We start from the raw sequence: 15,284 nt of genomic DNA on the forward strand, positions 1-15,284 counted from the left end.
TGGTTTTAGTTAATGCTCGTCTGTCTGGCCGAACAGACCTATAACGCCCGTGCAGTGCCATTTCATGCAGTGAACCGATGTTCCATTGCAGCAGACGGTGCCTCACCACACTGACACACGAGGAAGAGTGTGGAGGTTTGGTTCCCAAATGGACGCCGCATTTGCATGTCCCTCTTGTATAAGAGGCATTATTGTAGGCTCCACAGTATCCCATTATTTAGTTATATGATTACCACCCGGCGTTGTAAATGGTTTCTTGGGTTACAAGAAACATAAGGATGCCTATCGTGGTTGTTGCTCCACAGTCACTCACTGAAGGAAAGATGTGAATATCGGCGTGGTTGAGGCCTTGCTACTAGGCACTGGAATGAGTCTAGCAGCCTTAAGATTGCGTTGATATTTGAGGATATGCGTGTTGGCTGTGCCTCTGAAATTACTCACCGAACCTGAAGATGGGCGTGTGTGTGAGGTCGTGGTCGATGAACTGTCCCATCTGCATGATGGAGAGGGTGAGGTCAGGGTGCGGGTTGTCCACGTCAGGCACCAGGCTCAGGGACACCACACGGGCCGAGGGCAGGGGGCCGCCTAGACGACTCTCACGGGGACGAAGTAGACCTAGGCAATTGGAGACAAGGATACAAGTTAACCCAGTCACTCTTATAGTCTGTTTGCTTTCACCTGACAAAGATACCTAACCCCTCCCAGTTCAATTGATGCCCAGGTGTTGTCAGATAGATTGGAGGGTACGTGTCTGATAGATTGGAGGGTACGTGTCAGATAAATTGGAGGGTACATGTCAGATAGATTGGAGGGTACATGTCAGATAGATTGGAGGGTACATGTCAGATAGATTGGAGGGTACATGTCAGATAGATTGTAGGGTACATGTCAGATAGATTGTAGGGTACATGTCAGATAGATTGGAGGGTACATGTCAGATAGATTGGAGGGTACATGTCAGATAGATTGGAGGGTTTAGATAGATTGGAGGGTACATGTCAGATAGATTGGAGGGTACATGTCAGATAGATTGTAGGGTACATGTCAGATAAATTGGAGGGTACATGTCAGATAGATTGGAGGGTACATGTCAGATAAATTGGAGGGTACATGTCAGATAGATTGGAGGGTACATGTCAGATAGATTGGAGGGTACATGTCAGATAGATTGGAGGGTACATGTCAGATAAATTGGAGGGTTTAGATAGATTGGAGGGTACATGTCAGATAAATTGGAGGGTACATGTCAGATAGATTGGAGGGTACATGTCAGATAGATTGGAGGGTACATGTCAGATGGTTTGGAGGGTACATGTCAGATAGATTGGAGGGTTTAGATAGATTGGAGGGTACATGTCAGATAGATTGGAGGGTACGTCAGATAGATTGGAGGGTACGTGTCAGATAGATTGGAGGGTACATGTCAGATAGATTGGAAGGTTCAGATAGATTGGAGGGTACATGTCAGATAGATTGGAGGGTACGTGTCAGATAAATTGGAGGGTTTAGATAGATTGGAGGGTACATGTCAGATAAATTGGAGGGTACATGTCAGATAGATTGGAGGGTACATGTCAGATAGATTGGAGGGTACATGTCAGATAGTTTGGAGGGTACATGTCAGATAGATTGGAGGGTTTAGATAGATTGGAGGGTACATGTCAGATAGATTGGAGGGTACGTCAGATAGATTGGAGGGTACGTGTCAGATAGATTGGAGGGTACATGTCAGATAGATTGGAGGGTTTAGATAGATTGGAGGGTACATGTCAGATAGATTGGAGGGTTTAGATAGATTGGAGGGTACATGTCTGATAGATTGGAGGGTACATGTCAGATAGATTGGAGGGTACATGTCAGATAGATTGGAGGGTACATGTCAGATAGATTGGAGGGTACATGTCAGATAGATTGGAGGGTACATGTCAGATAGATTGGAGGGTACATGTCAGATAAATTGGAGGGTTTAGATAGATTGGAGGGTACATGTCAGATAAATTGGAGGGTACATGTCAGATAGATTGGAGGGTACATGTCAGATAGATTGGAGGGTACATGTCAGATGGTTTGGAGGGTACATGTCAGATAGATTGGAGGGTTTAGATAGATTGGAGGGTACATGTCAGATAGATTGGAGGGTACGTCAGATAGATTGGAGGGTACGTGTCAGATAGATTGGAGGGTACATGTCAGATAGATTGGAAGGTTCAGATAGATTGGAGGGTACATGTCAGATAGATTGGAGGGTACGTGTCAGATAAATTGGAGGGTTTAGATAGATTGGAGGGTACATGTCAGATAAATTGGAGGGTACATGTCAGATAGATTGGAGGGTACATGTCAGATAGATTGGAGGGTACATGTCAGATAGTTTGGAGGGTACATGTCAGATAGATTGGAGGGTTTAGATAGATTGGAGGGTACATGTCAGATAGATTGGAGGGTACGTCAGATAGATTGGAGGGTACGTGTCAGATAGATTGGAGGGTACATGTCAGATAGATTGGAGGGTTTAGATAGATTGGAGGGTACATGTCAGATAGATTGGAGGGTTTAGATAGATTGGAGGGTACATGTCTGATAGATTGGAGGGTACATGTCAGATAGATTGGAGGGTACATGTCTGATAGATTGGAGGGTACATGTCAGATAGATTGGAGGGTACATGTCAGATAGATTGGAGGGTACATGTCAGATAGATTGGAGGGTACATGTCAGATAGATTGGAGGGTACATGTCAGATAGATTGGAGGGTACATGTCAGATAGATTGGAGGGTTTAGATAGATTGGAGGGTACATGTCTGATAGATTGGAGGGTACATGTCAGATAGATTGGAGGGTACATGTCTGATAGATTGGAGGGTACATGTCAGATAGATTGGAGGGTACATGTCAGATAGATTGGAGGGTACATGTCAGATAGATTGGAGGGTACATGTCAGATAGATTGGAGGGTACATGTCAGATAGATTGGAGGGTACATGTCAGATAGATTGGAGGGTACATGTCAGATAGATTGGAGGGTACATGTCAGATAGATTGGAGGGTTTAGATAGATTGGAGGGTACATGTCTGATAGATTGGAGGGTACATGTCAGATAGATTGGAGGGTACATGTCTGATAGATTGGAGGGTACATGTCAGATAGATTGGAGGGTACATGTCAGATAGATTGGAGGGTACATGTCAGATAGATTGGAGGGTACATGTCAGATAGATTGGAGGGTACATGTCAGATAGATTGGAGGGTACATGTCAGATAGATTGGAGGGTACATGTCAGATAGATTGGAGGGTACATGTCAGATAGATTGGAGGGTACATGTCAGATAGATTGGAGGGTGGGTGTCAGATAAATTGGAGGGTACGTGTCAGATAGATTGGAGGGTACATGTCAGATAGATTGGGGTGTTCATAATTGTGAATAGTAACCAAGGAAACACATTCCTACCTCATAACTAAGGCTCATAAAGGCTCATGCAACCACGACTCAGTGTTTAAGTTCTGAGGGTGACCCAGTTCCGTCATGTGAAAGCAGTCTACAGGATCTCACGGCGGTACAAAATCGTCTGGCGGTACAGTTAATAATTCTTAACCGTACCATTAGCTGACGTTACGATAAATACTTCCTGTGATGTATCTGTGAGTATATCGTCTGTCCATATCTATCTCAGTCTAACTCTCTAACCATCCATCCATCCATCTATCTATCTGTCTGTCTATCTATCAATCCGTCTATCTATCACTCACCATCGCTCTACTGAGGGGGCAATATGCTTTGGAAGGGAGTATTTGCAACCCCCCACTGCACATATCTATCTATCTGCTAATCTGTCTGTCTGTCTGTCAGCCCATTTGCCAGTCTATCTATCTATCGATCTATCTATCACCATTACTGCACTGTGGCGACAATATTCACAGGAAGAAAATGTTAGCAGACTCCAACTGCATCTGTCTATCTGTCTGCCATTCTATCTATCTATCCATCTATCTATCACTCACCATCGCTGTACTGTGGGGGCATTATCCTGTCTGTCTGTCTATCTATCTATCTATCTATCTATCTATCACTCACCATCGCTGTACTGTGGGGACATTATCCTGTCTGTCTGTCTATCTATCTATCTATCTATCTATCTATCTATCACTCACCATCGCTGTACTGTGGGGGCATTATCCTGTCTGTCTGTCTATCTATCTATCTATCCATCTATCTATCACTCACCATCGCTGTACTGTGGGGGCATTATCCTGTCTGTCTGTCTATCTATCTATCTATCACTCACCATCGCTGTACTGTGGGGGCATTATCCTGTCTGTCTATCTATCTATCTATCTATCACTCACCATCGCTGTACTGTGGGGGCATTATCCTGTCTGTCTATCTATCCATCTATCTATCACTCACCATCGCTGTACTGTGGGGGCATTATCCTGTCTATCTATCTATCTATCTATCCATCCATCTATCTATCACTCACCATCGCTGTACTGTGGGGGCAATAATCGCTGGAAGGGGGTGCTTGCAGTTCCCCACCGCGGATTCTCAAGGTTGTTACAAGACCCGTCGATCGTGCGATAAAATCTGTCTTTCTCCTCACACGCTGAAATAAAAAAAAGAAAATTAATGAAAAAGAGAATAAAGTAAAAAAAAAAGAATAAATAAAATAAAAAATGAAAAAAAAAGAGAAAGTGAAAAAATAAAAAGATAGAGAAAGTAAAAAAATAAAAAGATAGAGAAAGTAAAAAAATAAAAGATAGAGAAAGTAAAAAAATAAAAGATAGAGAAAGTGAAAAAATAAAAAGATAGAGAAAGTAAAAAAATAAAAAGATAGAGAAAGTGAAAAAATAAAAAGATAGAGAAAGTAAAAAAATAAAAAGATAGAGAAAGTAAAAAAATAAAAAGATAGAGAAAGTGAAAAAATAAAAAAATAAGTAAAACAGAGAAAGTAAAAAAGGAAATAATAGAGAAATTTAAAAAGAGGAACCAGGAGTAAAAAAATAAATCAAAAATAGACAAAATAAAAAAAATGAGAGTAAGAATATATAAAAAAAAAATAGCCTATACCAGGAGAAGTTAAGAAAAAATAAAGTTGAAAAAATATTAGTTATTAATTTGATGGAAATAAGTCTCAGTGGCTGTAATGATAATAAAGGAAGACTTAGAATGAGGTGATGACAAAGGAAGGAAGGTTTAAAGTGATATATGTAAATAATAAATCGCTTAGGAAGAGGGGTTACGAGAGAAGACTTAGAAGGAAGTGATAACAGAGGAAGGAGGCTTAAGGTGATGACAAAGATAACAGGAAGAAGGCATAGAATAAGGTGATAAAGGAAGAAAGCTTAGAATGAGATATGTACAAAATAAATCACTAAAGAGGAGGAGTTACGAGAGAAGACTTAGAAGGAAGTGATAACAGAGGAAGGAGGCTTAAGGTGATGACAAAGATAACAGGAAGAAGGCATAGAATGAGGTGATAAAGGAAGAAAGCTTAGAATGAGATATGTACAGAATAAATCGCTTAGGAAAAGGGGTTACGAAAGGTTAAGAATACAGGGTGGTAAAAATACTTATCCTGTCTTACTGGGAATGGTCGGACACGCATCTTCAATGATTGTGTCTTTGAGGGAGATTTGCTGCAAGCCGTACGCCGCCTCCAGTGAGTTGAGGCGGAACCTGAGAGGTGGAGAGTTGAGAGTGAGAGAGAGCAAGATAGATGGGTAGATAGATAGGTAGGTAGATAGAAATAGATATGTTAAATAGCAGTAGATACTCTGATTATGTTTAGCAGTAGATTAGGTAGGCATACTTAGGTACATACAGTATAAACAAACAACTTGATAGATAGATAGATAGATAGACACTGTATATAGATAGATAAACAGACAGATAAATACATAGACAGGTAGATAGATAGACATAGATACTCTAGATAGATAGACAGGTAGACAGAGACAGATAGATAGAAAGGCATATCGATAGTTAGATAGATTGATTGATTGATAGATACATAATAGATAGATACTGTATATAGATAGATAGACAGATAAAGATATAGATAGACATAGACAGATAGACAAACAGACAGATAGATAAATAGATATATATATATACATTTCCTTCAACCTACCTCGTCACCAGGTAGTCCCCGGCACCAACATTGATGAGGCCTTTCCTTGCCTCACCTGTCGCTCGTGGGTTAGTTTTGAAAAACTGAAGATGTGCATATTCAGCTGAGCGGACGTCCACTATTTCGATGTTGCGTTGTTGTAGTGACTGTGGAGAAGGGGGGGGGATTAGAGAGAGAGAGAGGGAGAGAGAGTCACCAAAACATTATTCCAACGTACATTACCTGAGAGAGAGAGAATATCACCCATCAACTCACGTTTTCCAACAAGTACCTCTCAGTCAATTGCCACACACACACACACACACACACACACACACACAGATGGAGCAAATATCACCAAAAACAATATTAACTCCAACAAATTTCTCAGTCATCTGCCACGGTGAACCATGATAGATAAATAGATAGATAGATGGACGGACAAATAGACAGAAAGATAGATAGATGGATAGATATAGAGAGCAAGTGTTATCAGAAACATTATCAACTCGCATTCTCTGACAGGTCCCTCTCGATTAGTTTCCACAGTGAGCCATGATAGATAGATAGATAGCCAGATAGATTGATAGATAGACATAGACAGGTAGATAGATAGATAGACATAGACAGGTAGATAGACAGATAGATAGATGAGCAAATATAATCAGAAACATGACCAACTTACATTCTCCAGTAAATCTCTCAGTCAATTGTCACAGTGCGGACAGATAGACCGATTGATGGATAGATCGACAGGCAGATAGATATATAGACAGACAGATAGATAGATAGATGGATAGATAGGTAGAGAAGATATAACCAAAAACATTATATACCGACTCACATTCTCTAGTAAATCTCTCTCAGTCAATTGCCACAGCGCTGCCCTGCCCGCCTCGTCAATCACATCAGAGGCGAAGTTCATTGCCGCTACCTGTAACTGCGGCTCCGTGAAGAGGCGCTGGGTTCTCGCTGAAGGAGGGGAAGAAGGAGGCTTTAGAATCTTGGTTATGGAGGAGGGGAAGAAGAGGGAGGAAGAGAGAGGCTTTAGAATCTTGCCTATGAAGGAGGGGAAGAAGAGGAAGGCTGTGAAGGAAGGAAAGAAGAGGGAGGCTATGAAGGAAGGGAAGAATAGGGAGGCTATGAAGGAGAGGAAGAAGAGGGAGGCTATGAAGGAAGGGAAGAAGAGGGAGGCTTCAGAATCTTGCCTATGAAAGAGGAGAAGAAGTCTAGAATCTTGCCTATTGACCAAGCGAAGGATAAGTGAAAGAATCAGGTCATTATATTAGCACATCGTTTCCGTGTCTAAAAATCCTGTTCCCTACCAGCAGTGGCCTTGGGTTCCTTCTTTCTTACAGTAAAAAAAATATTCAGGATTCGTAACAGCCATGAATTAGGAGACACTGGAAATTTTTAATGGCATATGGGTCTTTTGAGGACTAATATTCAACGCAAATGGTGAGACAGAGTATTTTTATTATTATTATTATTATTATTATTATTATTATTGTTGTTGTTGTTGTTGTTGTTATTATTATTATTATTATCATTATTATTATTATTATTTTTATTATTATTATTATTATTATTATTATTATTATTATTATTATTATTATTTTGTAGCTGTTCAAGGGAGATTCAGACATACTCACAATTGATTCTCCATCATTAAGTTTCCAGAATAAATCGCTAAGGAAGAAGGGTTACAGGATGAAAGCCTCTTAAGATAAATAAATCACTCACGGTCATTCTCCTGCCCCGGACAACACGCTCCCGGGCCACCGTCGTAAAGTGCGCAGGCAAATTCCGGAAGGTCCCTAATTTCGGTGTAGCAGGGGGCGCAGCTGACCAGGGGCAGGCACGGGTAGCTCCCTGGGCACCCCTTACCACTGGGCCCTGACGGAGGAGACGGGGGGGGGGGGTAGTAGTAGTGGTTTTAGTAGTAGTACCGGTAACATTTATTTATTTATTTATTTACTTATTTATTATTATTATTATCAGGGTTGTCATTGATTAAATATAATTGACTTAATCATGTAATTAAATTATTGATTTTTTGAGAAAAAAAAAAAAAATCTTTATTTTTTAAATCTAAAAGTTAACAAAAATAAAATCTGAAGGCTTATAAAAGTTGTGTAACACTTTGTGTTGGCTCATTTATTCAGATACTTAAGCATTAACGTAGCAGGTTTTGGAGAATGGTGCCATTAGATTTGCTACATTGTGTGACAGAAAAATTTTTTACATTTGTGTAACTAAGGATTGAAATAATAATTTGTACATGTGAAATAGTGAGCCATAAATCAAAAACCCAAGCCATAAGACTAGGTAGGCTGTGCTGGCTGTGCTGGGTCACTTAAGGCCATGTCATAATAATATCAGCTTAAGACTTCTCTGTGTGGTAATATAATCAGCCTTGGAGTATGCTGTGTGTATTACCACTGGCAACCCAGCCTTAACCAGCAGTGTACAGACAGCACTTGAACAGGTGTGTAGCTGGATTCTGGCCCGTGAACCATCAGTGCACAGACAGGACAGGAAGTGTACAGTATTCAGTTTACTGCTTTTGAAATATTAGCTGTATAATAAACAGAAAAATCAAATAAATAAAAAAATCAAATCGAAAAAATAAAAAATAATTGAATTTTATTTTTTTAATTTTTTTACAAAAATAAAATCACCATCTATTATTATTATTAGTAGTAGTATTAGTATTAGTAGTTGTAGTAGTACTGTTATAATCATCATCTTTATCATGTATCACAATGTCTCCATTATAGATTCAACCTTAACCATCATCACAACCATTCAGCATCATCATCAGTCTACATCCACATGTCTCTTATCTTCCCTATCATCATCATCATCATCATCATCATCATCATCATCAGTGTCATACATAACGTCAGTCCATCATCATCACCACCACCACTGTCACCATTATCATCATAATCATCATCATCATCACAAACACTGTCACCATTATTATTATCATTATCATCGTCATCATTGTTACCTCTTATTTCACACTCATCATCATCATCACCACTGTCACCATTATCATCATCATCATCATCATCATCACCACTGTCACCATTATCATCATCATCATCACCACTGTCACCATTATCATCATCATCATCATCATTGTTACCGCTTATTTCTCATCATATCATCATCACTATCACCTCTGTCATTACTCACATCTACATCATCATCATCATCATCATCACCACTGTCACCTCCTCACTCATCATATCATCACTGTCACCTCTGTTAGTACTCACACACACATCACCATCATCATCATCATCATCATCATCACCACCACTCACCTCCAGAGCCATGAGACTGGGCAGGATGGGGGCCTTGGTGTGGGCGTCCATGTCCCGGCCGAAAGTGTACGGGCGTGGCGGGGCGGTGGGCGGGCGTGACGGGCCGGTGGGCGGGGACGGGGAAGGGGAAGGCGGAGGTGCGTAAGGTGGAGTGGGGAACGCCCTTGTGGATAGTTGCCTTAGGGGTGGATTTGCGACCCTGTGGAATGGAAGAGTGAGTGGTTGGTGATGGATTGATAGATAGACAGATAGATAGATAGGTAGTTAGACAGACGGATAGATAGATACGGACATAGATAGATAGATAGATTAGACATACATAAGATAGATAGATTGCTAGGTATGTGGAGAGGTAGACAGATTGACCCATATAGAGATAGATAGATAGATAGACACATTATAGGTACCGTGGCTAGGAGCGAAGGCAAAACAAACTATATCTAACAGTCAGACCGGCAGGGGAATTGAACCATTGATTACTTGACAAAATCTATCCTCCTCCTTATCCTCTCCTTTTAGCAGTGTAAATAGGAACCTGTATATATGATTTTTACGGGTCATCTTGTTGCAGAAATTGATAGTGCAATTGCAATATATAAATCCCTTGCAGAAGACCTTACATAGTGCAGTAGCAATATATAAATCCCTTGCAGACCTTAAATAGTGCAATTGCAATATATAAATCCCTTGCAGACCTTAACTAGTGCAGTTGCAATATATAAATCCCTTGCAGACCTTAAATAGTGCAATAGCAATATATAAATCCCTTGCAGACCTTAAATAGTGCAATAGCAATATATAAATCCCTTGCAAAAGACCTTAAATAGTGCAATAGCAATATATAAATCCCTTGCAGACCTTAAATAGTGCAATAGCAATATATAAATCCCTTGCAGACCTTAAATAGTGCAATAGCAATATATAAATCCCTTGCATATGACCTTAAAGTGCAATTGCAATATATAAATCCCTTGCAGAAGACCTTACATAGTGCAATAGCAATATATAAATCCCTTGCAGACCTTAAATAGTGCAATAGCAATATATAAATCCCTTGCACACCTTAAATAGTGCAGTAGCAATATATAAATCCCTTGCAGACCTTAAATAGTGCAATAGCAATACATAAATCCCTTGCAAAAGACCTTAACTAGTGCAATGGCAATATATAAATCCCTTGGAAACCTTAAATAGTGCAATAGCAATATATAAATCCCATGCAGACCTTAAATAGTGCAGTAGCAATATATAAATCCCTTGCAGACCTTAAATAGTGCAGTAGCAATATATGAATCCCTTGCAGACCTTAAATAGTGCAATAGCAATATATAAATCCCTTGCAGACCTTAAATAGTGCAATAGCAATATATAAATCCATTGCAAAAGTCTTCTAATTGATTTTTTGCCTCTCAGTGTAGAAAGTTTATTAGGATGGAAAAGTATATGGTTTAAAATCGAGAGGGGAAAATTTGAGCCTTATACCCCAAGATAAGGAAAATTCTCAGCCTTATACCTGAGAGAAGAGGAAAATTCTGAGCCTTATACCCTGAGAAGAGGAAAATTCTCAGCCTTATACCCCGAGATAAGGAAAATTCTGAGCCTTATACCCCGAGATAAGGAAAATTCTGACCCTTATACTTACGAGAAGAGGGAAATTCTCAGCCTTATACCCCGAGATAAGGAAAATTCTGAGCCTTATACCCCAAGATAAGGAAAATTCTGAGCCTTATACCCCAAGAAGAGGAAAATTCTCAGCCTTATACCATGAGAAGAGGAAAATTCTCAGCCTTATACCCCGAGATAAGGAAAATTCTGAGCCTTATACTTACGAGAAGAGGGAAATTCTCAGCCTTATACCCCCAAGATAAGGAAAATTCTGAGCCTTATACCCCGAGATAAGGAAAATTCTGAGCCTTATACCCCAAGATAAGGAAAATTCTGACCCTTATACCCCCAAGATAAGGAAAATTCTCAGCCTTATACCCCCAAGATAAGGAAAAATAAGCCTTATACCCCCAAGATAAGGAAAATTCTGACCCTTATACCCCCAAGATAAGGAAAATTCTGACCCTTATACCCCCAAGATAAGGAAAATTCTCAGCCTTACTCCCTACCCCCACCCTCTTACATAATAAATAAATAAATAAACAAATAATAATAATAATAATAATAATAATAATAATGATAATAATAAAATTGCTGTATAAAGTTAAAGAAATAATAAAGCTAAATAAATAAATAAATAATAATAAAACAGGTGTATAATATAACTTACTGGCGACTTCCCGAGATGATAGGTGCGGGTTGGAGCGAAGACCCGATGGCCGGAGAAGTGACTAGATGGTGAGAAAGGGGGGCGCACGCTGAAGGGCCCACTGGGGGGGGGGGGGAGAGAGAGAGAGGTGGATTTAATGTGGAGAGAGAGAGAGAGAGATGGGAGGAAGACAGGTTGGAGAAAGTAGGTAAGAGTGTATATAAATACATATAGGTAGAGTATATACAGTATATATATTATGGCATACGTGCATACAGACATATATATACACACTATCCTTTTGTCTAGAACTATCTATCTATCTATCTATATACCTAGGCTGCTTCCCCCAAGGAAAGGGAGGTAGCCGAGACAGGACGACTCACTCTCCATTTACTCATCCATTCAAACACATTCATTCGCATCTTAGCCCCAAAGGGGAGAACGGACAGATCCTCACCGCACCACACCGCACAAGGGTCAACTGGGCAATGCAATCAGTGACATCCGCAGCAGGGCCCGACAGCAGAACTGGTTTACCCCTGCCACATCATAACAGACCCATCCCCTTACCCGCACCTGACCTGACTAGCTGATCAGACCAAATGCGGGAGAATATCCCCTCAGGGCTGCGTCATCACTTATTCATTCACAATTTCTCTCCATTTATTTCTGTCACGCACAGCCACTCTTCCGTGCTCAACAGACATCCCTCTCGCATCCAGCGCTCTCTTCACACTGTCCATCCATCCTATTCGTGGTCTTCCTCTCAGCCTTACACCTCTCACATCAGATCTAGTTATCTTTTTCACCAATCGCTCATTATCCATTCTCTCCATATGCCCAAACCATTGCAACACCCTCTGCTCAACTCTACCAGCCATCTCCCGAACAACTCCAGTTCTCCTTCGCACTTCATCATTTCGCACCCGATCCATACGCGTCACTCCACACATACTCCTCAGACATCTCATCTCCATTACATTCAAACTTTTCCTCTCTGCTACATCCATATTCCATGTTTCAGACCCATATAATGCAGTCGGTACCACAACACCCTCATACAGCCTTCTCTTTACATCCATTCTAAGCGAACGACATTTAAACACTTTTTTCATTCCTCCCAGCACCTTTCCTACTTCATTTATTCTAAACTTCACTTCTGCATCTATTCTTCCATCCACAGCAACATGTGACCCTAGATATTTAAAACAATCTACCTCCTCAAGCAACTCACCATTCAAAACTATATTCATCCCCCTACCATCTATCAACCTCGTACACTTCATCACTTTACTCTTATTCTCATTTACTTTCAATTTCCTCCTCTCACACACCCTAGAACTAGTGAAGAATAATGCCTATCCAAATATCATCACGTAATCCTTCCCTCTTTCTCTTTTTACAGATTCTGGGAATGAGAGGAGACCTACCAAGAGTGAAGGTTCGTAGTTCCGACAGTGTAAATATTCAGTGCTAACAGAAAAACACTGCAGAGAAGTAGTGCTACCAACTCGAGAATCAGTGTTGTCAACTAGAAACTGCTACAAACTAGAATATCAGCGTTACCAACCTTCCGGGTCTATGGACTACACTCTGACCCAATCTGAAGCTCACAGGACTGCCGGGAGAGACGTGTCTGCCGTAGACCACTTCACGCCGGTCCCTCTCATCGTTCTCCGTGGCCTTGGCTCCAGAATCTACGGACTTCTTGGACTTATCGCCTTTCTCCTTAGCGGCAACGTTGAACCCGGCGAAGAGCAGGATTGCCAACAGCGCCCATCTGTCAGGAAAGGAAATGAAGGTGAGTGTCTGTTTTGTTTTTATTATTCTTGTTTATATTTTGGATTGCTAACAGCGCCCATCTCTCAGGAGAGTTAAAGGTGAGTTATTATTTTTTTTTATTGTATTTTTTCTCCATTAAGACATCTGAGACACCAATTTTTTTTTACATGAATGAAGGTGTAAGTTAGATCATTTCAAGTGTTTCATCGAGAAGTTGGCAGCGCATAGCCAGGCCCTGAGACGTGGCCATATTCTCAAGGACTTAAAGACTTAGCACCCACACGTTAGCAATTTAATTTATTGATGATGGCATAATACTCACTTTTTTGTCATTTATATCTAAGTTCTATATCCTCATTTTTTTTTTTCATGCGGTATATATAAGTTTCTATATCCTTTTTATTCTAACTTGGCCTAAAGCTGCCATCTCAAACTTAGCTCTTTATTTTATAGATGATGGTGTTATACTCACCTTTAAAATTTCTTCCTTTCTGAGTTGCCTATACGCTTTTTACTCTAACTTGGCCTAAAACTGCCATCTCTCTAACTTGAATACTGAGTTGCAGCAAAAGATTAGCCCCGGGATATGATGCTAGTCATGAAGAAGTGCCATGGGAAGGATGTTGAGCCATAGTTTTATCTTAATCTACCAATGAGCTACGTGAAATAGGTTGCAAAAGAAAATATCTGAGCCAAGTTCACATGAAAGGACTATAGTGGTTTAAGGATAGATTAACACGAATAAGATGCTAGTCACGAAGAAGTGCTATGGGAAGGATGTTGAGCCATAGTCTTGCCTTAATCCGCCAATGAGCTACGTGAAATAAGTTGCAAAAGGAAATATCTGGGTCGGGTTGACGTAAAAGAACTGTAGTGGTTTTAGGAGAGATTAACACGAATAAGATGCTAGTCATGAAGAAGTGCTATGGAAAGAATGTCGAGCCTTAGTCATAATCTGCCAATGAGCTACGTGAAATAAGTTGCAAAAGGAAATATCTGGGCCAAGTTAACGTGAAAAGGCTTTAGTGGTTTAAGGATAGAGCCCTCTTTTGAAAGCCGAAGACCATATGTGCACATGTTAAAGAGGCATCTGTGTGTGTGTGTGTGTGTGTGTGTGTGTGTGTGTGTGTGTGTGTGTGTGTGTGTCTTAGGAAGTTGTTTTAGGAGGCGACAGGAGGCTTTTCGTTCTTGTAAGGTGCTGTCAGGGAAGTAAGTTGGTCTGATGTCCTTAACCCCTTTCAGGGTAACTAGAATTAATGGACAGGAAATTAAATGAAGAGAGAGAGAGAGAGAGAGAGAGAGAGAGAGAGAGAGAGAGAGAGAGAGAGAGAGAATATTACTGTAGATGGCCTTGCCTTAGGAGTTAATGATGCTTGTAATAGAGACTGAGAATAGCACCGTAGCAGTAGTGTGTGTGTGTGTGTGTGTGTGTCAGAGTGAAGGTGTATGTGTGTGTAGGCTTGCGTTTGATTAATATAGGTCTGTGTGTGTGTGTGTGTGTGTGTGTGTGTGTGTGTGTGTGTGTGTGTGTGTGTGTGTGTGACCTCAGTGAACAAGTTGGGGAGGGAGGGGAAGGGTAGGGGAAGTGACAGGGAAAGGGAGGGGAGAGAAGGTGAAGGGAGCCAGTGGAGAGAAAGAAGTATATGAAGGGAGGAAATAAGAGAGAGGGAGGGGAAGAAAGAGGTAGAGAGGAGGGGGAGAAGGAGGGAAGGGAGGAAAGGGGAAGGGAGAGGATAGATAACAGGAAGGGAGGGGGAGTAGAGGGAGAGAATTTGAGAGGGAGGGAGGGGAGGGGGTGGA

At 40.7% G+C, this 15,284-nt stretch overlaps 1 protein-coding gene across 1 annotated transcript in view; it reads right to left on the minus strand.

Moving 5' to 3' along the window:
* The window catches only part of LOC145397543 (immunomodulatory peroxidase-like), a 29,324-nt gene extending 15,507 nt beyond the window's left edge, over positions 1–13,817 (minus strand). The window contains exons 1-9 of the mRNA XM_080270613.1: positions 13,807–13,817; positions 13,317–13,482; positions 9,446–9,644; positions 7,854–8,006; positions 6,955–7,082; positions 6,132–6,277; positions 5,586–5,677; positions 4,482–4,604; positions 442–615 (exon numbers count right to left, since the gene is read on the minus strand). Coding sequence (XP_080126739.1) covers positions 442–615; positions 4,482–4,604; positions 5,586–5,677; positions 6,132–6,277; positions 6,955–7,082; positions 7,854–8,006; positions 9,446–9,644; positions 13,317–13,482; positions 13,807–13,817 — 1,192 coding nt within the window. The remainder of the gene's footprint in view (positions 1–441; positions 616–4,481; positions 4,605–5,585; positions 5,678–6,131; positions 6,278–6,954; positions 7,083–7,853; positions 8,007–9,445; positions 9,645–13,316; positions 13,483–13,806) is intronic.
* Between the last annotated feature and the right edge of the window lie 1,467 nt (positions 13,818–15,284).

This window comes from Coenobita brevimanus, chromosome 41 (assembly GCF_032717465.1).
Source record: "Coenobita brevimanus isolate Jiangsu-jjx chromosome 41, ASM3271746v2, whole genome shotgun sequence".
NCBI lineage: Eukaryota > Metazoa > Arthropoda > Malacostraca > Decapoda > Coenobitidae > Coenobita > Coenobita brevimanus.